The 27,865-nt window shown below is 44.4% G+C and overlaps 1 protein-coding gene across 1 annotated transcript; it reads right to left on the bottom strand.

Annotated features, from left to right (window-relative positions):
* On the bottom strand, window positions 1-26,579 carry LOC105885429 (adhesion G protein-coupled receptor E2-like). Its single transcript, XM_075998179.1, has 17 exons — window positions 25,518-26,579; window positions 23,932-23,982; window positions 23,525-23,647; window positions 20,556-20,711; window positions 13,206-13,252; window positions 13,040-13,117; window positions 12,162-12,339; window positions 11,519-11,626; window positions 11,071-11,294; window positions 10,685-10,864; window positions 6,151-6,348; window positions 5,712-5,947; window positions 3,834-3,900; window positions 3,339-3,430; window positions 2,186-2,354; window positions 1,991-2,101; window positions 1-366 (listed from the first exon to the last, which is right to left on the bottom strand). The coding sequence occupies exons 1-17, from the start codon at window positions 25,609-25,611 to the stop codon at window positions 334-336; spliced, it is 2,145 nt and encodes a 714-aa protein (XP_075854294.1). The 5' UTR covers window positions 25,612-26,579; the 3' UTR covers window positions 1-333.
* Window positions 26,580-27,865: the final 1,286 nt, after the last annotated feature.

Genomic DNA, 27,865 nt, shown 5'->3' on the forward strand with positions numbered 1-27,865 from the left:
TACATAGACCACATTTTATTAATCCACTCATGTATGGATGGGCACTTGTGTTGTTTCCACCTGTTTGCAATTGTGAATTGTGCTGCTATAGACATTCAGGTGCAGGTGTCTTTTGTTCTTTTGGGTAGATGCCCAGTAATGGGATAGCTGGATCAAATGGTAGATCTACTTGTATCGCTTTAAGGTATCTCCATATTGCTTTCCACAGAGGTTGCACTAGTTTGCAATCCCACCGGCAGTGTAGGAGTGTTCCCATTTCTCTGCATCCACACCAACATTTATTGTTTTGAGACTTTTTGATACAGGCCATTCTCACTGGAGATAAGTGATATCTCATTGTGGTTTTAGATGTTGATCCATAGAAGCCTGGGAGAAAAGAGGAGCGTTTCAAGATGCAAATAGTAACCACAGCATTAAGCATTGCTAAATAGACCAAAAGATATTTATTTTACCCAGTGATACGAAGGTCATTAGAGCCTAAGAGAGAGTTACTTTGGTGGAATGAATGATGGGTGTGAGAGCTGGGTTTGAGTGTGTAGATGAGTAAGAGGGAGGGATTAAAATACAAAATAAAACTTTTTAAATAAGTATGAGACGTAGTATATGTCAACAAAGGTGCAAAGAACTGGGAGAGAGAGCAAGACTGAGTATACCAGAGATAGCATATATGGGCAATACATAAAGTAACTGAGAAGGTAGGGGGATTGGGAACAAAGTGCAGGTGGAAGGATTATTCTCAAAAGCATGAAGTTCATGTTGTCTACCTATGACAACAAGACAGAAGCAGGAGAGAATAAACCAGATGCCCACTGGCTAGTGTTTTCTAGAACACAACGTTGACCCTGTTTTGTGCTGCTGACTGTGTTTTCTCTGTGAAGACGCTGGTAGGAACATTTACTGGGAAGGAGGAGAAAGAGAGAAGAACGAGGCATTTCAAGAGTGGAGAATGTTGGAAAGGGCCGTTGCAGAGGGTGGATGACAGGTGGATGAGAGAAACGCAGAAGGCTTTTGACGAGAAGGTTTTCCCACCGAAGCTGGCAGGAAGAACGAATAATCCATGCAAACCTCACGAATCTCACTTTCTTGACCTATCAGATGGACACATAATCATACTTTTCTCCAAGTGCCGAAGTAACAGCATGTGAACCAAGAATATGAGAATAGGTTTTGTAAACCTGAACCTACAAATGCTGGGTGTGGTCCATATTGCTGGGGTTTCTCCTATGCCCTCTGGGATTTTCTTCCCTGGTTTTGTGGTGTTTGTGTATGCTGAAAATACCAGGGACTGTTGCAGAGTTTTAAGGGAAGTCTCAAATCCAACTTAGTACTCATTTTGCTTCACTTTTATGAGTGTGTGTGTGTGTATATGTAGATGGATAGATGTATATATAATAAATATACCATGTTTTATTGTTCTTCATTTAGGGGGTGACATTGAATGACTTCTAGGGTAAGGATGGCATTGTGACCCTTAGCAGCTGGTGGATCATTAACTCCTGCTTGTGTAGCTCACTAGAATATCTTCTACTGCTTTTGAGTGTTTTGTTTCTTCCAGTGAAAGAAAAAGCACACGCACGATGTTTCACACAAGGCGTGTGCTCAACACGAGGGGATAGTCATGTGCGAAGGTCAAGTTGAGTACAGACACACAGTGATCTAAAGCAGAAGAGAGCACTATAACTCGTCTCTGAGTACATTGCACATCGCTGCTTCCGTTCATCAATTCCTGCTTATTTAGTTACCCATGCATGGCACATAGTAGATATTCAGTAAGAGTGTTCATGGGTAAGAGTCAAGACGAATGCAGTTCCCTAAGGAATAAGAGTAAAGGAAATTTTTTAAGCAAACATTTAAACCGACACCATTGTTAATGGTTAAAGAGTCCATGATTGGTCCAAGTCTGAGCCATCCTAGAGTGTCACCTGCCACACACCCAGGTTGTCCAGTGGACCAGGTAGCGACGTGCTCGGGGAGCAATACACAATCTTACCGTGCTGGGTCTGGAGGTGTCGGACCCAGCCTTGCTAGAGATCGTGTACATGTCAGACCCAGCTCTCGATTTCCTGATCTTTTTGAACCACTTCCTGTACTGCTCCCGGACCTGCAAAGGAAATCGTGCTTTGGGTCAGCTCGCTGAGAGGGGCAAGGGCAGGAACGGTCCCGGGTGGGAGCGGGGCAGGGGTACCTGCTGGCTGAGGAGGCAGTACACCAGGAAGATGAGGACGCCCTGCAGCGAGTTGATGATGGTGAAGAGGTAGGCCATCACCCTCGCAGCTGGGCCCACCTGCAGCGTGCCCAGACACCACGTGCAGCCCAGGATGCAGAGCTGAGCCGTCGCTTTAAATGTGAGCATCCTGGGGTGGATGAGAAAGGAGGCCCGTGATACACCCAGAGGAACAGAATGAAGGCTACTCTCACCTCCGTCTGTGGGTGCCACGCTCTCGCCTGTGGGTGATTTCTGAGACTGAAGTGTGGACTGTCTGTGATACCCCACAGTACAAACGCCACTTGGGTCCAGGGTGGCATTTTATCTAAGGAAGACAGTCACACTTCATAATGCACATCTCAAAAGTCTTATGATGCTCCATGAAGGTCCCTAATTTCGTTTAACTAGCATTACTGGGCACGTAGCCTGCACCTGGCCTTGGGCTGGAGCCTGGGCATTACAAATAACGGAGACAAGACTTCCGTTTTCACAGACCTTACAGCTTAGTGGAAAGACAAGAAAAGCCACTTAGGATATTTGCCAAGTGCACTGCCTGGCTCCCATCTGGGGCTGTTCCTGTCCTCCCTCTCTCTCCCTCCGTGAAGTGGTCTAGAGCATGCTTGCCCAGGAGAGAGGCCATTTGTTTGTGTGAAGTTGGAGAAAGCAAAGCACATCCCCAGTCTCGCAGAAGATGTCTCATGTGGATAGGAAAGCCGATTTCACCCGGAGAAGGAGAGCCAGGGGGCAGAAGGAAGAGTTTGCCCGAAGTTAAGTTGCTGGACATGCAAAGGCACAGAGGTTCTGAGGGCAGTTATGTGATGTCCCAAGTGTTTCATAAAGATACAAGTGTTCTTTGGATATTTGTCACAGGGCTACAAATGTCGTTCTCTGTAGCCGAGAGAGTCTCACTCACGCTGGTGTCATGCGTGGATGGCTTGTCTCTGGCTTGCATGTCAGTAGCAAACCACAGCATCAGAGCTGGCCGCCAAGGAGGTGTGCCTGCACCCTCTCCTGCGGGTCCCCTTAGAATCCGCCCATGTCAAAGGACATCGGGAACTTGGGTCTGTGTGGCTTTGCTCCTGGAACATGCTTTGCTTGCTGGGGGATGGTATGGACCCTCTGCTCGTCTCACCTTGTCTTCTGGAGGGTGGAGAGATCGCTGTTGAGTGAGGAGAGCTTTTTTCTCACGATCCAGAAGGTCACCAGAAACAAAACCAAATTAATCTGCAGAAACCCGGCAGAGCATGTAGAACAAATTCCACATCAGCAAAAACCTTCTTCCTAGCCCATCCAACGTCTAACCCAGCATGTAACGAGATTTTGTATTTTACAGATGTCACAGAAAACAAGACCAAGTACCCGGTAACTCAGGCACATTCTTGCTCTGTAACTAGGACGACCAACTCGTCCCACTTTTCATGGAATTTCCCCCATTTTAGCATGAAATGTCCCACATTCCACGAAATCCCTCAGTCTCGGGGCGAAAGCTGAAGTTCCAGCATCTTGGGAATCTTTGCTTTTCTGGGAAAACAGGGCCGATTGGTCACCCTGCCTGTGACCCTCTTTATACACCTGCTCTTTGGATGACTCTCGGCTAGGTAAGGATGTTCTGTCATCTGTCACTCACAGAGAAGATGGTGCAGACAGGTCCAAGGAAGGTCCATATAAATCCTTTGTGTGTGTGGAGCCAGCACCTAAGAGAGAGAGATGGAAAGAGATTCAAGAATATATCGGCCTGTATACCCGAACGATTTGAAATCTGTTTGTCAAAGAGAAGTGTGCACCCCCGTGTCCATTGTGACACTATTCCCAATAGCCAGGATATGGAATCAACCTAAGTGTCCATCAGCAGATGAATGGATAAGGAAAATGTGGTGCAGACACACAATGGAATTCTTGTTGGGGCTCAAGCCATCCTCCTGCCTCAGCCTCCTGAGTAGCTGAGACTACAGGCAGGTGCCACCGTGCCTGGCTCATTTTTCTATTTTTAGTAGAGATGGGGTCTTGCTCTTGCTCAGGCTGGTCTCAGCCTCCTGACTTCAAGCAAACCTCCCACCTTGGCCTCCCAGAGTGCTAGGATTACAGGTGTGAGCCACCGCGCCTGGCCTCACAACGGAATATGATTCAGCTTGTAAACAGAAGGAAATCCTGTCATTTGCAGCAACATGGATGGAACATCATGCTCCCTAAAATAAGCCAGGCACAGAAGGACAAATGCCACAGGTTCTTACCTATGTTTGGAATCTAAAACAATCAAACTCGTAGAAGTGGAGAGCAGAGTGGTGTTTATAGAGGCTGGGAGGAGATGGGGCTGGAGAGATGATGTTTAAAAGATACAAAATCTATGTTCCACAGGAGAAATAAGGTTTTTCTTGAGATCTATCGCACAGTGTGGTGAATAGTTAATAACAGTGTTTTGTACATTTAAAAATTGCTAAGAGAGTAAATTTCAAATGTTCTTCCCCAAAATGATAAGTATTTGAGGTGATATACATGATAATTATCTTGATTTAATTATTCCACACTGTATTCATAAATCATAACATAATATATAATTAACATTTAAAATAATTAAGTCTTAAAGATTTAAAAACAGTCACCCCAAATTAACAGAGTCTTCCACTCATGTATTAATTAGGGTAACTTATTTTTTAAATCTTTAAGAATTAAAAACAAACACCACATGTACTCACCATTAAATAGGATCTAATCAATCAACACTTATATGCACATTTGGAAATGACATTCATTGGAAATCAATCCAACAGGTGGGGGGGGGGATGGTAAATTCACACCAAACAGGTACAAAGCACACTATCTGGGGGATGGACACACTTATAATTTTGACTCCAATGGTACTAAAACAAATAGGCAACCAAAACATTTGTACCATTGTAATATTCTGAAATAAATGTAAATATATATATATATATGTATATATATATATATATATATATATTTAGGCCAGGCGTGGTGGCTCACACCTGCAATCCTGGCACTCTGGGAGGCCGAGGCGGGCGGATGGCTCGAGGTCAGAAGTTTGAAACCAGCCTGAGCAAGAGCAAAACCCCGTCTCTACTATAAATAGAAAGAAATTAATTGGCCAACTAAAAATATATAGAAAAAATTAGCCGAGCACGGTGGCGCACGCCTGTAGTCCCAGCTTCTCGGGAGGCTGAGGCAGGAGGATCCCTTGAACCCAGGAGTTTGAGGTTGCTGTGAGCTAGGCTGACGCCACGGCACTCTAGCCCGGGCAACAGAGTGAGACTCTGTCTCAAAAAAAAAAAAAAGAAAGAAATATATATATATATATATATATATATATATATATATATATTTATATACATCAATTTTACAAAACCAGCCTTCCACTGGGAAGAGGCTGGAGTGGTAAGGGAGATTTTCTCTGCGTGTCACATTCTGGTGCAATGAGAGTGCCGCGTTGGATCTGGTGCTGGCCGTGGACTTGCTGGAGGAGACGGGGATGGGGGGAATTGGCATTTACCGGGCAGGGGTCCCATAAAGGTGAGGGTGACACGCTGCAGAGATGGCCACGATCACGGCGGGGCCGCCGTAGCCCACGGGGAACATGAGCTTCCCCACGCATCTGTTCACGCGCGCGTAGTTGGCGACGGTCAGGTTGCGCGCGGCGAGGCACAGGTGCAGGCCCTCCAGAAGCATCCAGGCGAAGGCGGCCAGGTAGAGGTAGTGCAGGGCGCCGGCGACGAGGGCACACAGCGCCTGGGGGAGAGGAGCCACCAGAGGGTTTCTGTACGAGAGGACTCTGCTAGGATTCCCTCTTGCTTCATCCTTATCTGATAAGAAAGGATAGGTGCCCAGAGTGGCCACTTCCCTTGGGGTCCCAATGTCATGGAGCAGCATTGCTCCGTGAGCTCCGCATTCCCTGGGGCACAGGAGGGAGTCCTCTGGGCCACCGCCAGTACCCGGGGCTCCGTCCGGTCGATGGCCGTGAGGAAGAGGAGGTGGGCCAGGAAGAGGCAGAGCGAGAGCTGCAGGTGCAGGGAGGTGCTGGTGTTCTGGATGGCTCTGCACAGCAGGAAGGTGAGGGCTGCCAGGAGGAGGCACAGCAGCGAGAGGCCCAGCCCCACGTAGGTGACGACGGCCAGCACAGGGTCCTCCTCCTGCCACCCAGGAAAGGAGAGGTCACTCATATGTTCATCACAGCACTATTCACAATAGCAAAGATTTGGGATCAACCTATATGTCCATCAGTGGATGGTTGGATGAAGAAAATGTGGTATGCATACACAATGGAATACTATTCAGCCATACAAAAGAATGAAAGCATGTATTTTGCAGCCACATAGGTGGAAATGGAGGTTATTATCTTTTTTTTTTTTTTTTTTGGAGACAGAGTCTTACTCGGTTGCCCTGGCTAGAGTGCCATGGCATCAGCCTAGCTCACAGCAACCTCCAACTCCTGGGCTCAAGCGATCCTCCTGCCTCAGCCTCCCGAGTAACTGGGACTACAGGCATGCGCCACCGTGCCTGGCTAATTTTTTCTATATATTTTTAGTTGGCCAATTAATTTCTTTCTATTTTTGGTAGACATGGGGGGGGGTCTCACTCTTGCTCAGTCTGGTTTTGAACTCCTGACCTTGAGCATTCCGCCTGTGCTAGGATTACAGGCGTGAGCCACCGCACCGAGCCTGGAGGCTATTATCTTAAGTGAAACAAATCAGACATAGAAAAAAATACTGCATATTCTCACATATAAGTGGGAGCTAAATAATGTGAACACACAGGCGTAGAGTGTGGAATGATAGACGATTGAGACGTGGAAGGGTGAGGAGGTGGGAGGGGGTGGAGATGAGAAGTTACGTGACCATGTAACAAAATGACACTTGTACCCCATAAATGTATAAAAATTAAAAAAAAGAGAAAAGTTCACAGCCATACTTTCCCGCTCTAGGGTAGAATTGTGCTTTTCGAAGTACACAGACTAGAACGGCAAAGCTTAAAAACACTGATAATACCAAGCGTCGGCAAAATGGAGCAACTGGAACTCTCCTACGCTGCTGGGTAACAATCATTTTGAAAGGAGTTTGGCAGTTTTTAAAAATAAAGTTGAGCATTCACATCAAGGGGCGTGAAAACAAATGCCTACATAAACCCAAGTGCCCATCAATACATGAGTGGATTAATAAAATGCGGTATATGTGTACCATGGATTCTGCTCAGCTACAAAACAGGGTGGTGATCTAGCACCCCTTGTATTATCCTGGATGGAGCTGGAGCCCATTCTACTAAGTGATGTATCCCAAGAATGGAAAAACAAGCACCACATGTGCTCACCAGCAAATTGGTTTTAATTGACCAACACTTAAGTGCACATGTAGTGGTAACATTCATCAGGTGTTGGACAGATGGAGGGGGGAGAAGGGAATGGGTATATACACACCTAATGGGTGTGGTGTGCACCGTCTGGGGGATGGACACGTTGAAGCCATGATTCGGGTGGGGCAAAGGCAATGTACCCTAATGTAACCTAAACATTTGTCCCCCTATAATATGCTGAAATTTTTTAAAAATAAAAGTAAATAAAAAAAGAGTGAAATCGGGGGGGAAATGGGCATTTATTGAAACCTTAAAATCTGTACCCCCATAATATGCCAAAATAAAAAAAAAAAAAAGAGTGAAATCATGTCTTTTGCAGCAACAGAGATGGAACTAGAGGCCATTATCTTAAGACAACTCAGATACAGAAAGACAAACACCACATGTTCTCACTTATAAGTTGGAGCTAAATATGTGTGCACATGTATGTAGAGTGTGAAACATGATAGACAATGGAAACTTGGAAGGGGGAGGGATGGAGAGGGAAATGTTGAGAAATTCCTTAAAGAGTACAATGTGCATTATTTGGGTTATATATATACCCTAAAAGCTCTGACTTCACTATTATACAATCAATTCATGTAATAAAATTATACTTGTGCCACCTAAATTTCTACCAGAAAAAAGAAAAACAACGTGGAGCAGATGAAAATCGTGACATTATTCACCTTGAATCAAAAAATGTAAGGAGGCACTTACCTTTATAAGCAAGAGATAAGAGAAGAGACGGAAGACCTCAGAGAAGAGAGGTCTTGGAAATAGTGTATTAGGAAAGCTTGGTAAATAAATGGAAGGAAAAAAATCTACAGCAATGAAGGCAAAATTTAGGGAGGTGATATAAAGAACAGACTGTTTAAAACATGGTTTAAGGGACATAGAAAATAAGAATAAAAAATGAGCAAAGTTAAATTAACATGAAGAAAGAGATAAAAAAAAAAAATTAAAGGCTGAGTGTGATGAGTCACACCTGGAATCCTAGCACTGTGGTTGGCCAAGGCAGGAGAATTGCTTGAGGCCAGGAGTTCGAGAACAGCCTGAGCAAGAGTGAGTCCCTGTCTCTACTAAAAATAGAAAAATTAGCCGGACATGGTGGTATGCACTGTAGTCCCAGCTACTGGGGAGGCCAAGGCAGGAGGATCACTTGAGCCTGGGAGTTTGAGGTTGAAGTGAGCTATGATGATGCCACTTCGCTCCAGCCTGGGCAACAGAGTGAGACTCTGTCTCAAAAAAATATATATATATGTGGAAAAAAATATGGGTATTAGGCAAAGGGAAGCCCAAATATGCATGTAATTGGGGGGCTTAAATGTAGGAAAACAAATTAATGAAGAGAGCAAATATTAAAAGATAGATTTCAAGACATATTTTCAAATAAATATGAATTATACAATTCATATTGTATTTTTAATTTATACAATTAAAAGGAACACTATGCACAGGGGGTTGGTGGGTGGGGGAACTTGCCAAGAACAACCGTATAGTTACCAAACATTAAAAATTAAAGAAACTCATTGGGAAGCTACAGAAATGATTGCAACCTTTACCTATTAAAATGTGGAGATAGCTATCAAAATCACTACAAATTTGATCCAGGAACGTTATTGCAACATTATGGTAGCCAAAGATTGAAAAGAAAATGTTCACCCTTAAGGGAATTGTTTATGTAGGAAACATCCATGAAATGGAATCCTACTGTGTTAGGTAAAAAAGAGTTAGAAAGTTCTCTATGTACTGGTATAGAATCTCTCACATGTTTCAAGTAAAAAATGTATAAGAGTGAATATGGGCCGGGCGCGGTGGCTCACACCTGTAATCCTACCACTCTGGGATGCCAAGGCAGGTGGATCACTCAAGATAAGGAGTTCGAAACCAGCCTGAGCAAGAGGGAGACCCCCGTCTCTACTATATAGAAAGAAATTAATTGGCCAACTAAAAATATACAGAAAAAATTAGCTGGGCATGGTGGCACATGCCTGTAGTCCCAGCTACTCGGGAGGCTGAGGCAGGAGGATTGCTCGAGCCCAGGAGTTTGAGGTTGCTGTGAGCTAGGCTGGCACCATGCACTCTAGCCCGGGCAACAGAGCGAGACTCTGTCTCAAAAAAAAAAAAAAAAAAGTGAATATGGTACACAATGGCTTGAATCCAAAGGGAAAGGGAGGAGGGGGGCTTGGGCGACATATGTAACCTTAACACTTGTACCCCCATAATACGCTAAAGTAAAAAGAAAATAAAATAAAAAGAATGCAAAGGGAAAGCAAATTGACATCTTATTCCTAGTGATCCCCATTCCCCGACTAAAGTAACGAGGGGAGGAGAATAGCAACACCATTGATGCCTGTTTATATATAATTTATCTCTAGAAGAGGCAGAAGACACTGAGATGAGATTTGATCTCAGAAGGAACTTGATCACTGGGGAACATGGGTTGAAATTTGAACTGTGAGACTATTATATCTCTTCAAAAATTTAAATTAAAAAAAAACCTGTGGCCGGGCCCAGTGGCTCACGCCTGTAATCTCAGCACTCTGGGAGGCTGAGGCGGGAGGATTGCTCGAGGCCAGGAGTTCGAGACCAGCCCGGGCAACATAGTGACACCCCCATCTCTGCTCAGAATAGAAAAATTAGCCAGGTGTGATGGCATGTGTCTGTTGTCCCCGCTACTCAGGAGGGTGGGGTGGCAGGAGTCTGAGGTTGCAGCGAGCTGTGATGGTGCCACTGCCCTGTAGCTGGGGCGACAGAGGGAGACCCTGTCTCAAAACGAAGAAACCAACCAAAAGCAAAACCCCAAAATTTGCACAGTGCATTCTACAGCAAAGGGATACAAGGAAACACACTGTCTTGAGGTGTTGTTGGAATTTCTCTGGGTTCCCCCGAGGCCTCACCATTTGGCTAAAATAGTTCTCATCCCGGTTTTTATGCGGATCCCCATTACCTGTGCTCACCTGAGCGAATTTCAATTCCTAGCGATCGCCCCACTAAAGTCACCAGGGGAGGAGAATGGCACGGCCACTGACACAACTGCTCTTCCTGGCCCCTCCGGCCCTTCTCCGCACAGCTCTTCCTTTCTGGCCACTGAGGCCACCAGCACCCCTGTCTCCGGCCTCCTCTGCGGACCCTCACCTGCACGTCGTAGGGGGCCAGGAGGACGGCGAAGCTGCTGAGGTGGGAGCAGCGGCAGGTGGTGCTGGTGTCTCCGAGGTCCACGGTCCTGCAGCCTGTGGTGGCCCAGTGTCCACACCCCTTCTGGCCACGCTCCCAGAAGGCGCAGAACACCTGCCTCGGCCCGGAGGTCGCCACCGACTGTGGGCACAGGGCACAGGTGTGAGCTAGCGATTCAGACACTCAGACATGCCGGCTCAATGCCGCCTCCAGAAGGGTTGATTTTTGGGGGGGAGGTGACGCGCCCACAGCAGCTCCCCTGAACCCCAAGCCTGGGCCGAGCAGCGAGGCTGTGCCCGGGACCCAGGCCCCTTCCTCGCCCGCGACCCCAGCCCGCCAGCACTCACCCGGTGGGAGAATGTGAAGGTCGCCTGGACGTTGAGGCTCTGTGTGGCCTTGTCGCTCAGAAAGACAGAGGTGACATCCGAGAGCAGGACGGGGGCACCGTCCTGCAGCCAGCCCTTGTGTGCTTCGTGCAGAGCCGCCTGCGTTTCAGGCTCCAGGACGAGGGGTGCCCCCGCCAGCAACCTGCCCACCCCTGGAGTGGACACCAGGCCCACCACGGAAGGGCCTGCCGGACCAAGCCAAGGGCCAGTCTCAGAGCAGGCTGAATCTTGGGGTCCCCATCCGGGCTCCCTTCCCCCGTAGAGTTTCCTACTCAGACGCACTAGCCTCTTTTGGCCCCATCCATTGTACACTTTCCTTTAATCTTTCATCCTCTGCGTGTCACCTCCCTGGCTGTCTTGTTATACCTTAAGGCATCTGTGGCTTTCCCCCAAGCCATCTCATCATTACCCAAGTCACCGGACTCCTGGGCCACATCCCAGTTGAGCTGCATCTTTGCGTAACTCTTGCCCAAGGTGACGTCCCGGACCCCTCGCGCCTGTACCTCCAGGAAGAGTTCTGTGGCGGGAGGGGAGAGGTGAGAGATGGCAGAAGTTAGGTTATTGCCTGTAATACTGGGATTAGACTGTTTTGGCATAGTAGTCAACCACGCAAATTTTAAGAACTGAAATGAGAAATGCGGCTGATTTAATACTATTGTTTGGGCATTGTTTTTGAGACAGGGTCTTGCTCCGTCGCCAAAGCTAGAGTGCAGTGACATCATCGTAGCTCATTGCAGCTCAAACTCCTGGCCGCAAGCGATCCTTCTGCCTCGACCTCCCAAAGTGCTGGGATTATAGGCATGAACCACCGTGCCCAGCTGTGTATGCTTATTTTTAATATCTGTTTTGGTTTATAAGTTTTTGTGCTTGAAACAAATTAAGGATTTAGTTTTGTAGAGCTTTATTTTTCTTATATGAGTTCTGAATTCTTTTCGATAGAGTCCTGAGGTTGGAGGGTGGTCCCTGGCTCTCATGGGACCGGCTCTTGGGATGGGGAGGAGACAGGCAGTGGATGGTCAGGGCAGGGGCCTGGGGCACGCCCGGGTGCGCACCTGTGCCTGCGGAGTAATCGAAGGTCAGCAGTCCATCGGGCAGGGGCTTGCTCAGGCCCCTCAGGACATCCTCCAGGCCTGCCAGCAGGTGGCCGGCCACACAGTGCTGCTGTGAGCGGGGCAGGGTCTCCAGGTCCCCAGGGGTCTCCAGCAGCTCGTCCACCTCCTGCAGGAGGTCCTGGGGGGGTTGGGGGACACAGAACTAGTGGACAAGGGGCCAGAGGAGCTGTAGGAAGACCCTACCACTCAGCCACAGAGAACAGAGCCTAAAGACTATCTCTTCGGAAGCTAACAGTGGCACTGGTTTAAGTTCCTTGGGTGGCCCTTGCAGCTTGGATCTCAGCCACTTGGAAGTCAACCTGGGTCACGGATGCCAAAGACGACATAAACCCAAAGTCCAGCACAGGCAATAGGGAAAGAAATATGAATTAGTGTGCCTGGGTGTCTTGTTTGTTTATGCATTCATTCATATATTTAAATTAACAAGTAAAAGTTCCATATGTTTATGGTGCTTTGAGGCGTGTCTACACTATGGAATGATTAAATCAAGCTAATCAACATGTGTGTGACATCACATGTTTATTTTTGTGTGCATGATGAGAACCCTTAAAATCTACTCCCTTAGTAAATTGCAAATGCACAGTCTGTTGTTATTGACTGTAGTTGCCATGATGCACAATCGATCTCTGGAACTTACTCCTCACCCGAGTGTCTTTAAGAGTGTTTTTAGATACCCAAATGTCCCAGCTTTCTCTCTCCCGTGGTGGAGGGGCCAGTCGCAGTGTCCGCTACATGGGGTTTTGTCCCCGCCCGTACCAGAGGGACCCAGGTCTCTGTGGGATTCCCAAATTTTGCCTCTTTCTCGGTTCCGACTTTACCTGGATGGTGGTGTTGGCCGAGGCTGGTGTGAAGTTCAGGGACAACTGCTGGACTTTGTCAAAGAAGTGGGAGAGACTCTGGGAAGACAGGAGATGGCATGTCAGGCAGAGGGTGGTGCTGGCGAAAGTCCGTCCCCTTCCCGTTCCTCTGCTCGGGCTCACTCACCTGGCTGTTGACTCCAGGAGGAGGCGTCCACGAGGAGAAGGGAATTGCTGCAGGCAAAACACGTGGGAGCACCGTTGCTGTGCGAGTGCGTGCCTGCACGTGTGCACTTGTCTTTTGTGAATGCGCACATGCATGCGTGTACACGCGAATGTGTGTGTCTGCATGCACGCATGTATGCACGTGTGCTCATGCATGTGTGCCCGTGTGTGCATGTACATGTGAGTTCATACACTTGCACACACATGTATACCTGGTCTTCCCAAAGTGCTGGGATTATAGATCCCAGGGGCACGGAGCCACTGGATCTGCCTGTTTATATATATATAATATATAATTAATATATAATATATTAATATATTGTATTAGTATATATTATATATAATAGAATATATTATTATAATATATGTTATATATTTATTTATGTATATATATATATATATATTTTTTTTTTTTTTGAGACAGAGTCTCACTCTGTTGCCCAGGCTAGAGTGAGTGCCGTGGCGTCAGCCTAGCTCATAGCAACCTCAAACTCCTGGGCTCAAGCGATCCTCCTGCCTCAGCCTCCCGAGTAGCTGGGACTACAGGCATGTGCCACCATGCCCGGCTACTTTTTTCTATATATATTAGTTGGCCAATTAATTTCTTTCTATTTATAGCAGAGACGGGGTCTCACTCTTGCTCAGGCTGGTTTCGAACTCCTGACCTTGAGCAATCAGCCTGCCTTGGCCTCCCAGAGTGCTAGGATTATAGGCATGAGCCACCACACCTGGTCAGCCTGTTTTTATATATATATATATATATATATATTTTTTTTTTTTTTTTGAGACAGAGTCTCACTTTGTTGCCCAGGCTAGAGTGAGTGCCGTGGCGTCAGCCTAGCTCACAGCAACCTCAAACTCCTGGGTTCGAGCGATCCTTCTGCCTCAGCCTCCCGAGTAGCTGGGATTACAGGCATGAGCCACCATGCCCGGCTAATTTTTTATATATATATCAGTTGGCCAATTAATTTCTATCTATTTATAGTAGAGACGGGGTCTCGCTCTTGCTCAGGCTGGTTTTGAACTCCTGACCTCGAGCAATCCGCCCGCCTCGGCCTCCCAAGAGCTAGGATTACAGGCGTGAGCCACCGCGCCCGGCCTTGTTTTTATATTTTTAAGTGGTCAAAAACATCAAAGGAAGAACCATATTTTGTGACACATGAAAATTACATGAAATTCAAATATAATTATTTAATTTGAAAATATATATGACATATAATTTGTCACATTTTAACTATTTAGAAATGTATGAGTAGTGGCATGAATTACATTCATAATTACCACTATTTCCAAAAGTTTTCATCACTCCAAACAGAAACTTTGTAACCATTAGACAATAACTCATCATTCTTCCCTCTGTTGAACTCCTGAGAACCTTTAATCTACTTTCTCCCTTTAGGAATTTGCCTGTTCTAGATATTTCATATAATTGGAATCATACCATATTTGCCCTTTTGTATCTGATTTATTTCACTTGGCATGATGCCCTTAAGGTTCCTATTTGTTGTAGCATGTATCAGAACTTCATTTCTCTTCTTATCTGAATAATATTCTATTATGAATATACAATATTTGGTTTACCCATTTATCTGTTGATAGGCATTGTTTTTTTTTCCATCTTTCAGCTATTATGACTAATGCTGCCATGAACATTTATTGATGTGCAAGCATCTGTTTGAGTCCCTGTTTTCAATTCTTTGGGGCATGTACCTAAGATAGAATTGCTTGCTTATATCATCATCCCATGTTTAACTTTTCAAAGAACCATCCAACTGTTTTCCACAATGGCTGCACCATTTTACTTTCCAAGTACTAATATACAAAGATCCTAATTTCTCCCCATCCTTGCCAATAGCTGTTACTGAGGTTTACACCTAAGAGCTGGAATTGCTTAGTTATATTGTAATCCTATGTTTAACTTTTTGGGGAACCACCAAACAGTTTTCCACAGTGGCTGCACCATTTTACTTTCAGAGTAGAAATGTATGAAGATTCTAATTTTTCCTCATTCTTACCAACATTTGTTATTTCTCTTAACATTTTTTTTAAATTGACAAATGATAATTGCATATTTTCATGGGGTACATAGTGATGTGTTCATACATATATAGTAATCAGATGAGATAATTAGCATATCCACCATCTGAAACATTTACCATTTCTTTGTGTTGGGAATGTCCAATATCTTCCTTCTAGCTATTCGAAACAATGCAATATATTATTGTTAACTTGTTATTTTCCTTTTAAAAGTTATATTCATTTTAATATGTGAAGTGGGATCTCATTGTGGTTGGGATTTGTATGAAGTTCTCATTTCAGGAGGCATAAATAAAATTGCATTAGAATCTAATCATAGCTACTAATTTTTTTATCTTTTTTTTTACAGCATATTATGGGGGTACAAATATTAAGGTTACATATATTGCCCTTGGTCCCCCTTCCCCCCTCAAGTCAGAGCTTCAAGCATGTCCATCCCCAGTTGGTGCACATCTCACTCATCATGTATGTATACACCCATCCCCTCCCCCCCCACCTGCCCGACACCCAATAGATGTTATTCCTATATATCCGCTTAGGTGTTGATCATTTAATACCAATTTTCTGGTAAGTACATGTGATGCTTATTTTTCCATTCTTGGGATACTTCACTTAACAGAATGGGTTCCAGCTCTAGCCAGGAAAATACAAGAGGTGCTCTATCACCATTGTTTCTTATAGATGAATAGTACTCCATGGTATACATATACCACATTTTATTAATCCACTCATGTATTGATGGGCACTTGGGTTGTTTCCACATCTTTGCAGTTATGAATTGTTCTCATAGCTACTTATTTATGGGTTGTGCGTGGCTACTTTCACAGTGACAAGGGCAGAGTTGAGTAGCTGAGACAGGGACCATCTGGGCTATGAAGCCTAACATATTTACTGTCTGGCCCTTCATAGAATGAGTTTGTTAACCACTACATTCAAGCAAGGCGGGCAAGTCGCATTGCTGAGAGTGTGTGTGTGTGTGTGTGTGTGATTGTGTATGTGTGCACTTTCTGAGTCAGCTGCATGGTGCATGGTAGGTGTGCTGACTAGATTAATGGCCCCCACAGATGTCTAGGTCATAATCCCTGGAACCTGGAACTTTTACTCAGATGGAATTTTGCAGATGTGACTAAGTGAGGGATCTCGAGACAGGAGACAGGAGGGATTATTAGCTTTGAAGACGGAGAAAGGGATCTTGAACCAAGGAATGCAGTCAGCTTCCAGGACCCAGAGAAGCCAAGGAAAAACAGATTCTCAGCTACAGCCTTTAGGAAGAACCATTTAAAACCCTGATCTCCAAAATGTGATTTATTTGTATTATTATTTTTGTTTTGTTTTCTTTTGTTTTGTTTTTGAGACAGAGTCTCGCTTGTTGCCCAGGCTAGAGTGAGTGCCGTGGCGTCAGCCTAGCTCACAGCAACCTCAAACTCCTGGGCTCAAGCAATCCTTCTGCCTCAGCCTCCCGAGTAGCTGGGACTACAGGCATGCGCCACCATGCCCGGCTAATTTTTTTATATATATATATATATTAGTTGGCCAATTAATTTCTTTCTATTTATAGTAGAGACGGGGTCTTGCTCTTGCTCAGGCTGGTTTCGAACTCCTGACCCCGAGCAATCCGCCCATCCGCCCGCCTCGGCCTCCCAGAGTGCTAGGATTACAGGCTTGAGCCACCGCGCCCGGCCTATTTGTATTATTTTAAACCACTATGTTAGTGGTAATTTCTAATATCAGCAATAGGAAACAGATACAGTGGCCCATTCAGGAATCTGGGAACAGCTTGCAGCTAAGCCTTGGTGTCAGCCCTTAATGTCACCGCAGGAGTTTGATATGAAACTGGGAGTTGCTCACCTCCCACCCCACCACCCACCCACTGGCCAAAGCTTCTCCCCAACATCCTGTGGTTCCAGCCACTGCTCCCCCCTCCGAGGTGCTGGGCTCACACAGCCCTCTCTCAGTATTGCAAACAGAGCATGGGGATGGGGGTGGGGTCTTTTTTAAATGCTGCACCCAGAGAGAGAACTTTTTCTGGGCTCTGCATATCTCAGCATTCCTGCTGTCTCCCCACCCAGGGGAAGTTCCTTTTTCTTCAAGCAGTTTACGGATGAGAAAAGAGGAAGCCACACGATTGTGTCATAGTGTTGCGTGAGTGTGGGGCATCTTCAAATCTCTTTAGCTCTAATTTATCTTTCTCTCTTTTCCAATTAAGAGAGAAAAGACAGCAATGAATTTGGCCTTCTTTGGCTAACTCTGAGTGGAGCAGAGCTCAGATCGTATTTGCTACAGCCTATTCTATCTCTAACCTAGAGAGTGGGGTAGGACAAGCCCCTCTTAACGTAACAGATTTTCCCCTTTGGGGTGGAGAATAGTCTGTAAACAGCATGATACTTCCAGCAAAATTGATGTTTAAAAAGGAAACCATTTCAAAGCAAATACATTGCTGTTGCCTTACTTAATGTTGAAAGATTTAAGATTTTTAATTTTCTATGGTGGATATTATATACTTCTTGTCTCTTAGTCATTTCAAATGCTTTAAAACATTGTTAAAACAACTATTTAAACAATAAAGAATGGCTACTGTGAACACTATTAATGTATTGAAAAGTCTATTAAGCTTTTCTTAAAAGTGTATTGTATTCCACTTTAAGATAAATGGCTTGATATACAATGTCTTTAAAAAACTTGGTTAATCTCTTCAAGAGTAGGTATTATTGTTCTTGCCTTCCAGAGGAGGAAGCTAAGACCAGGAGATTTAAAAACACTTGGCCATAGGCCAGGCGCAGGCGGTGGCTTTATTGCTCAAGGTCAGGAGTTCGAAACCAACCTGAGCAAGAGTGAGACCCCATCTCTACTATAAATAGAAAGAAATTAATTGGCCAACTAATATATATAGAAAAAACTAGCCAGGCATGGTGGCGCATGCCTGTAGTCCCAGCTACTCGGGAGGCTGAGGCAGGAGGATCGCTTGAGCCCAGGAGTCTGAGGTTGCTGTGAGCTAGGCTGACGCCACGGCACTCACTCTAGCCTGGGTAACAAAGCGGGACTCTGTCTCAAAAAAAAAAAAAAAAAAACACTTGGCCATAATCAAGACCACCTTTCAGGACCAAACTGTGACCACAGCTCTGATACCTATAATGACAAAGCTCTCTCCGGGTATCTTTTCAATGCATATTCCTGAAGTGCCTTCCCCATGCAAGACGAAATTGCAAATTTAGGAAACCACGTTTGCTCATTCTGCTTTGCTAGAAGAATTTCACAACATCTCTTGCCAGCAGACTTTCACAAAGCCCCTGTGTCTGTGACTGGGTGCAGTTCCCTGGAGGAATGCCCCAGAGACAAGAAACAGAGTGCAGGTTCCCACACCTCTTGCTTGAATCATTCATTGCATTTAAAAAAAAAGATAAGTTCAATGATCCTAGCCCTGGCCTCTTCCTGGACAGACGATAACAACTGACAGGATTAATGCTGATGCCTCGGTCATCTACACCCAGATATACTCTCGCATCCGAACTTTGATGAGATTTCGCTCAAATGCAACATCTGGAACACACGAAGGAAGGCCCACCGCCTGGCATAGAAGCTGTGGGCTGAAACGTTGCTTCGGAGCAGACTGAAAGAAATTCTCTAAAAGTCGGTCTTGGGTTGAAGTCCTCAGTCAGACTCTGAATAAAACTAACTTTAATTTTGAAAAGCCTGAATTTTTTTCTTCGACTGACACGTGTACCAGGCACTTGGGCACAGTGGCGAGAAAGACACTGTGTGTGAACAGCAACTGATCCTTTTCCCAATTCATTGATGTGTATTGACTTTGTCTACAGATCTGTCTTCCCACTGGAGAAAGAGCCCAGGAAATGGGGGCTGTGCTTTATGTATAGTTGGAATCACAGTCCCTGGCATAGAAATTGGAGCAATGGTGGACAATCACACCATTCCTGTCATGAAATTACTCTCTGCATACTGTCAAAAGGGATTTAAAGAGTTTTAAGGTCAAAATATATTTATGAAAAAAAATTGCTTGTAATAAAAAAGGAAGATAATGGAGAGGAAAAGCCATCGGCATATGATAGCATGCTATCTTTTCACCGAATGCTTTTCTATTTAAAACAGAACTTGGGAAACATTCCGATTTAGTTTATCAAGGGCTTTCTCATGTAGCTCTGTAATCACCCCCAAACTGGAAATAACTCAAATGTCCTTCAGTGGGTGAAGGGATAAACAAACTGCAGTACATCCTTACAAAAAATAATAATAATAATAATACTCAGCAATAAAAAGAAACCAAGTATTGATACACAAACCAACATAGATGAACCTCAGAGCCAATACACTGAGTGGAAGAAACCTGGCTCAAAAACCAACATATTGTATCATTCCATTGATAGGAAATCTCAAAAGACAATACTATAAGAAAGAAAACAGATTAGTGGTTACAAGGAGGAAAGGAGTGAGGTAGCTATAAAGGGACAAGATGAGGGAGTGGGGTTTTTTTGTTTTGTTTTGTATTTCAGCATATTATGGGGGTACAAATGTTAAGGTTACGTATACTACCCTTGCCCTCCCTGCCCCCTTGGGTCAGAGCTTCAAGCATGACCATCCCCCAGACGGTGCATATCTCACTCGTTATATATGTATATACCCACCCCTTATCCCCCCTCCCACCTGCCCAACACCCGATCAATGTTATTTCTATATGTCCACTTAGGTGTTGATCAGTTAATACCAATTTGCTGGTGCTATTCAGCTATAAGAAACAATGGTGATCTAGCACCTCTTGTATTTTCCTGGATAGAGCTGGAACCCATTCTACTAAGTGAAGTATCCCAAGAATACAAAAACGAGGGAGTGTTTTAAAATAATGGAACCAATTGTTCTCCATCTTGATTGTAGTTTGGCAACCCAAATCTGCACATGTGTTAAAATTCATAGACCTGGCCACCCCGAGCTGGGGGAAAAGGCAATAAAAAGGTTCTGAAGCTTCTCATTGCATAGCTGTGTCATAATGTTTAACTATTCTCCATTAATTGCCGTAATTTTTTCCCAATCATTATTGCATACAATGTTGCAATAAAGAACCTTCTCAAGTCACCCTACATGGTGTTTTAAGTCTGAACAAGAGCAGGAAATGGGAACAATTGTCCCCCTAACAGATTGAAGGACGCTCACTCCTGGGTTCTCAGACCTGGTGGCTCCAGGACAGTCTTCAAAGTTGACAGGACAGGTTGGGAGCACTGTAGGGAGGGGGCGGAGGGAACACATAGCACGGTGGCAGATGCCTTACCTTGACAAGTGTTCTCCTTCTCACTTCTGAATCCCGTGCCCCCGGAAAAGAGCTCATACCCAGAGGTGCACTCACAGTAGTGGCTCCCCTCCACATTGTGACACTCCGCCAGGCTTCCACAAGACAGGTAGAAAGGCGGGCCACACTCGTCGATATCTGGAACACAAGTGGGAAATGCTAGGAACCTCCAAAATTATCATTAGGGTAAGTAGCAACCAGATTTAAAGGATTGCTCCCTCCCTTGCATTTGTTTTCTAAACAAAATAACAGGTGTTTACATCAAAAAACTGGGAAAGCAGAAAATGCAAAGAATACATCAAACATCCAGCCACAGAGACGACAACAATCTTTTCCAAAGAGCAAAGAACAATAACGCCACATGCCTCTATCACCAGCTTTGCCGATGACAAAGATTCCGCTGTTCCTTTTTCATCTACTCTCTGCCTCCCATGCGTGGAGTCAGACCACAGCTCTTAACATTTTGGTACATGCAAATTCTTGCAGGTCTTTAAAATATTTTGTAAATCCTTTTCCGTGTCCAAATAACGACTGCAATGCCTGTAGAATATTCTACAGTAGGGATCTTTCATAGTTCATGCAACTCATGTAAAAGTACAAGAATCAAGGCCGGGCGCGGTGGCTCACGCCTGTAATCCTAGCTCTCTGGGAGGCCGAGGCGGGCGGATCGCTCGAGGTCAGGAGTTCAAAACCAGCCTGAGCAAGAGCGAGACCCCGTCTCTACTATAAATAGAAAGAAATTAATTGGCCAACTGATATATATATAAAAAAAAAATTAGCCGGGCATGGTGGCTCATGCCTGTAGTCCCAGCTACTTGGGAGGCTGAGGCAGGAGGATCGCTCGAGCCCAGGAGTTTGAGGTTGCTGTGAGCTAGGCTGACGCCACGGCACTCACTCTAGCCTGGACAACAAAGTGAGACTCTGTCTCAAAAAAAAAAAAAAAGTACAAGAATCAGAATTCTGCAGTTTGACAAGTGGATACAGGTTCTCCCACTTCCCACGATGTGACCTCGGACATGTCACTTCATCGCTTAGGGCCCACGTCCTCGTTTATGATGTGGCACGTGCGTGGCCCCTCTGGGAAGGTGTTTGCTTGAGAGCTCCGTGAGCTACAGCGAGCCCCGTCTGAATTCCAGCCATCTGACCCGCCGTGGGAACCTGAGCAAGCTGTTCCACTCTCTCAAGTCTCAGCTTTCCTTGTCCACGCATCAGAGATAATACTAGCATCTACTCATTTGGTTATTGCACGGTTTAAATTAATTTCAGAGATGATGTTTTCCACGTGGCAAATGGCCATCCTGGCATGAGGTTACATGTGGTTAGTTTCGGATAGAAGAACTGAGATCCTGGCTTAAAGGAAATTCCCTGAAATCTAGCGGTAAGTTTGGTAGAATGTTCAGAATCTCTGATCACTGTATCGTCTCAGTCCTCTCGTCCTGCTTTGTCATACGGCCTCTGTCTTTGATCAATTAATAACAGCAACAGCAATAAGGCATTGACTTCTTTTTAAGTGCAAGGCACTGTTTATTCTTAGTGTTCTACACGTATTCATGTATCATGTATATGTATTTTTTCATTCATTTTTTTCTTTTTGGAAAATGGTTATTTTTCATAAAAATACGTTAACACATAATAGGTTTACTATTATTTTAACTGAATTGATAGTCTTTAAAATTCTTACAAAAATTTATGATTGACACATACTAATTGTACAAGTTTGTGGGGTACAGTGTAAGGTTTTGATACATGGATGAGGTAAAATCCACATAAAAAAATCTATCGTTTGGGGCCGGGCGCGGTGCTCACGCCTGTAATCCTAGCACTCTGGGAGGCCGAGGCGGGCGGATCGCTCGAGGTCAGGAGTTCAAAACCAACCTGAGCAAGAGCGAGATCCCATCTCTACTATAAATAGAAAGAAATTAATTGGCCAACTAATATATATAGAAAAAATGAGCCGGGCATGGTGGCGCATGCCTGTAGTCCCAGCTACTCGGGAGGCTGGGGCAGGAGGATCGCTGGAGCCCAGGAGTCTGAGGTTGCTGTGAGCTAGGCTGACGCCACAGCACTCACTCTAGCCTGGGCAACAAAGCGAGACTCTGTCTCAAAAAAAAAAAAAAATCTATTGTTTGAAAGCCAATACTTCGGTGGTAGTTAGTATATTCACACTGTTGCGTAATCAACACCTCTGTCTAGTTCCAAAACATTTCCATTACCCCAAAAGAAAACCCCTTACCTATTAAGTAGTCAGTCTCTATTCCTCCCTCTCCAGGCATCTGACAACCACCAGTTAATAGATTCCATTCATATGTATCATAATAACCAGGCGAGTGAATACTGGCCAATTTACAAATAAGGAAATTGAGACGCTGGAAGGTGAAACAATTTGCTTGGGTTCACACAGCTGGTCAGTAATACAGCCGGAATTCACATATTCTGGTGCCAAATGCCAAGCTCTTAACACTGTACACCTTCACCACGAGACCTGATTACTCCTCTTTCTTGGTTCCTTATTGCAACTACTCCCTTATTGCAATTACTGGTTTTTTTTTTTGGGGGGGGCAGAGTCTCACTCTCTTGCCCGGGCTAGAGTGCCGTGGCGTCAGCCTAGCTCACAGCAACCTCAAACGCCTGGGCTCAAGCGATCCTCCTGCCTCAGCCTCCCAAGTAGCTGGGACTACAGGCACGCCCCACCACACCTGGCTAATTTTTTCTAGTTTTAGTTATTTGGCTAATTTCTTTCTATTTACAGTAGAGACGGGGGTCTCGCTCTTGCTCAGGCTGGTCTCAAACTCCTGAGCTCAAGTGATCCTCCCGCCTCGGCCTCCCAGAATACTAGGTGCAGTTACTCTTTACTCCCTTAGCTAAGAACTTTGGTGCTGCCCCAAGGGCTGAGGATTCTGGATTTCCCACAGTTTCTAATGGCCACCTCCCCTATCCGTCAGCCTCTTTACCTGTACAGACCCCTAAGGAGTTGTTAAAGATGGTCTTTCCAGACAACTCGGCGAATCCGGGGTCACAGAGGCAGGCAGTGGCGTTGACACAGTGGGCGTTCCGTGGGCACCGGGCACAGGGCGCTATGGAGATTGAGCACCGGAGTTTGAGGACACTTGGAAGATGCCAGCTGCCCGTCGGCAGCAAGGTGCTAGAGCGGAGGACAGCGAAGAAGTTGCCTGCCTTCCCACAAGGGACGGTCGCTGGTAACAGACTGATTGTTTGGGGGAAGAAGCAAGACCCATGTCTCAAAGCCTAAGAAGACCATTGTCTGAGATTCACTCCTCAAAATAAAACCCTTGCTAAGTTTGACATTCCTTCCCCCAGCGTCAGGGGGAATAGGTGGGACTTGTTGGAACATACTCACTTCCAGCCTTCTGGGCAACCGCTCCCAACGACATTAGCAGGACACAGAGCCCTGGGACAGAGAGGAGGAAGGTAAACGTGGCTGAGGAATGAGATTCAAGGCACCTGCACAAATAGCTCCTACCACCCGGTAAGTGGCTTATCCCGTGCAGCCCCTGAAGCTTTTAGCATCATTTCGGTGTTTCCCTCTGCTCAGGCTGCGCAGGACCTTGGAGGCACAAGATTTTCCCTTTCATCTTCCAAAATCCTCGTGAACAGATAACAGTAGGCTTTCAGTATGGGGATCGAAAGTCTACACTTACAGAGATTAACAGGCACACATACGAGAACGTCGATTCCCATCAATTTTAGGAAACACAGCTTACAAAGAGATTTCTCAGATCTGGCTGTTTTTATGCATAGATTCATATTAGTTCTTTACAGTTCAGGATTTTTCTCTTTTCACAATGGCTTAAAGCCATTTTTCACTTCCAGGCTGAGCTGAGAGTTGAACACATCTCTGAACCCCTAGCTTTGCCGCTCACGGACGCTATGGTTTTGTGCAACCCAGGCTCCACTTTTTGTATAATGGTTTTTTGTTTGTTTGTTTGTTTGTTTTTAAATTTGAGACGGGGTCTCGCTCTTGCTCAGGCTGGTTTTGAACTCCTGACCTTGAGCAATCCGCCCGTCTCGGCCTCCCAAGAGCTAGGATTACAGGCGTGAGCCACAGCGCCCGGCCTGTATAATGGTTTTTACTGTTTGATAGACATTTTAGAACATGCCAACAAGTAGAATAGCAGTCAACTGAATCCCTGGATACCAGTCACCATGCTGTAACAATGACAAACTTGTGGTCACTCTTCTTTCCTCTACCCCTCTACTCCTCCTCTTTCCCCCACAGGATAATTTGGAAAAAAATTCAGGGCATCATATTATTTCACAGGATATATTCTTTTTTTTTTTTGAGACAGAGTCTCACTTTGTTGCCCAGGCTAGAGTGAGTGCCGTGGCGTCAGCCTAGCTCACAGCAACCTCAGACTCCTGGGCTCAAGCAATCCTCCTGCCTCAGCCTCCCGGGTAGCTGGGACTACAGGCATGCGCCACCATGCCCGGCTAATTTTTTCTATATATATTAGTTGGCCAATTAATTTCTTTCTATTTATAGTAGAGACGGGGTCTCGCTCTTGCTCAGGCTGGTTTCGAACTCCTGACCTCGAGCAATCCGCCCGCCTCGGCCTCCCAGAGAGCTAGGATTACAGGCGTGAGCCACCGCGCCCGGCAAGATATATTCTTTTTTTTTTTTTTTTTTTTTTTTTTTACATGCAATATTTTTATTTTGCAGGATATATTCTTAAAACAAAAATACATATAGGTAATAAATTGAGAAATGCCCCAAATAAGCCTCTCATTTTCTTCCTGGTTGTGAGTTCAAACCACTTCCTCCTTTGAGAAGTTAATAGCGCTGAACAATGTCATTTTTTGTTATCATCCTTTTGAGTAATCTGGCAAGAGCAAGCTAGGAATCAAACAGAGGCCAGAGGAGTTTCTCAAAAGGGATGAAAGGACTCCCAAATGGTTTTAATCGAAGATCCTCACAATTGTACGTACCTGGAAGAAATGCAATGTATCTGCTCCTCATGGTGCGGAGACATGAAGCCCCACCAAGGGGGGGGTTCGACCTTGAGCTGTGAACCGTTAACATTTCTTGTTTAAGTAAATCTCATGTGCCCCAGAAGCACTGACTCGAAGAACAGCCTCGATGCTTTCTTCTCCTTCCTTCGCCCAATTTAAGCTTATCAGATCTTTCTGTTCTGCTTTTTATTCTTTGCTTAGCATCATTAACCATTCAGACTGCCAGCCCTCTTGCTGGTGTTTCTTAATTCCTAATGATGAAAGGGTGAGTAATAGTGACTATATTTGAAGGGTCTTTCTAAATGAGTAAATCCGCTGGTCCCTGGCAAATGCAGTTCAGTTTTGTAGAGTTAACAGTAAGACTGACTACCTTCTATAGGCTGGGTCTTGAGCCGTGTATTCTTACATATAGTCTCAGTGAAAGAATATATTCTTAGAGATTCCAATTAGACAAGAATGTGTTGGGGTGGGAAAGTTGGAGAACTTGCAGTTACTATTTTTATGATAATAAGGCACATCCCTTAAGCTCTTGGTAAGCTGGAAATAATTATTCTCACCTATTGTTGGAAGGATTCAATGAGATAAAATAGGTAAAGCATCTAAGGTTATTACATAGTCTTCTGGAAATGCCTAACAAACATTAGTGTTTTTCAAATCCTCCTTTGTAAAAAGTAAGTAGTCATGCAAATATGAGTTATTTCCATTATTCCACCATTATAATACCCTATATTCAATTGTGCTTTTAATTTTCTTAAGTTCCTTAAAATCATTCAGTCGTCTCTGTTTTATAATCCCAGGATAAGAGGGCCGGTGTTGATAGCCCACTTGTGAATCAAGAAGTAGAGTCTCAAATGACTTAAAAGTTTCATATCTTATTTTTAAATTGACAAATGATACTAAGTATTTGATGGTTAAGAATAGTTCTTGTATCTTAACCTGTTTTAAAAATACACTTTGATACAAGTGTAACCTCCATTTAGAAATGTGTACATACCGTAAGCATGCAAGGTAATATTACCACAGTGTGAAGGTACCCAGGTAATCAATACTCCTGTCAAGAAACAAACATGAACATTACCCAAGAAGCCCCACCTCATCCTTCTCTTACTTCCTATTGTATTATTTTTCACAAAAGTTACCACTGTTCTGATTTCTAAACCCATAGATTAACTTTGGCTACTTTTGAACTTTATGTAAATGAAAGCAAATAGTATGTTTTTTTTCTGCATCTGGTTTCTGTCACTCAGTGTTATACTGGTGAGACGCATCCATATATTAGCATATAACTACAGCTTGTTCTTTTTTATTGCTAGACAGTATTTCATTGTATGAAAACACTATAATTTATTCATTTTGCTGTTAGTGGTCATTTAGATTGTTAACAGTTTTTGCTGTTGTTACTATGAATCAGACTGCATGAATATTCTTATGTATTTTTGGTTCACTTATGCACTAAATTCTTTGAGATGTATAAGAATGATATTTCTGGGCTACAGGGTAGATGTAATTTTAGCAGACACTGCTAAACACTTTTCCAAAGTGGTCCTAACCACTTTTATTATTAATGTATGAATTCCAATTGTCCACATTCTCTGTAATGATTACTATTTCCCGTGTTTTTAATTTTAGTTATCCTGATGGGTTTGTAGTGATTTCTCATTTAAACAAAATTAAAAAGACTCACGCCTGTATATATATAGAGAAAAAATCAGCCGGGCATGGTGGTGCATGCTTGTAGTCCCAGCTACTCGGGAGGCTGAGGCAGGAGGATCGCTTGAGCCCAGGAGTTTGAGGTTGCTGTGAGCTAGGCTGACGCCACGGCACTCACTGTAGCCTGGGCAACAGAGTGAGACTCTGTCTCAAAAAAAAAAAAAAATTAAAAAGAAACATTATTTTGTAATAATTTTAGATTTATAGGTAAGATTAATAATGTTGCATACCTCTTCATACACATAGTGATAATTTGCATATCCTCCCTTGAGAAGCTCAAGTCTCTCCCCCAATTTCCTTTTGGTGATATTTCTTTTCTGATGATGTGAGGTCTTTGTATATTCTGCATGTGAGTGTTTTGTAAGATATTTGTATTGAAACTATCTTCTCATTTTTAGTCTCCCAATGGTGGTCTTTTGATGAATAAGTTCTTCTTCTTGATAAAGTCCAATTTATTAACATTCTCTTTTATGGTTGTGTTTTTTCAAAACAGCTTTATTGAGGTATACTTGACATATAATAAATTGTACATATTTAAAATATATAACTTGAAAAGTCTTTTTTTACTATCTTAACCCTCTCAATAGATGCAGAAAAAGCATTCAACAAAATCC

The sequence above is a fragment of the Microcebus murinus genome, chromosome 27 (genome assembly GCF_040939455.1).
Source record: "Microcebus murinus isolate Inina chromosome 27, M.murinus_Inina_mat1.0, whole genome shotgun sequence".
Taxonomy (NCBI): Eukaryota; Metazoa; Chordata; class Mammalia; order Primates; family Cheirogaleidae; genus Microcebus; species Microcebus murinus.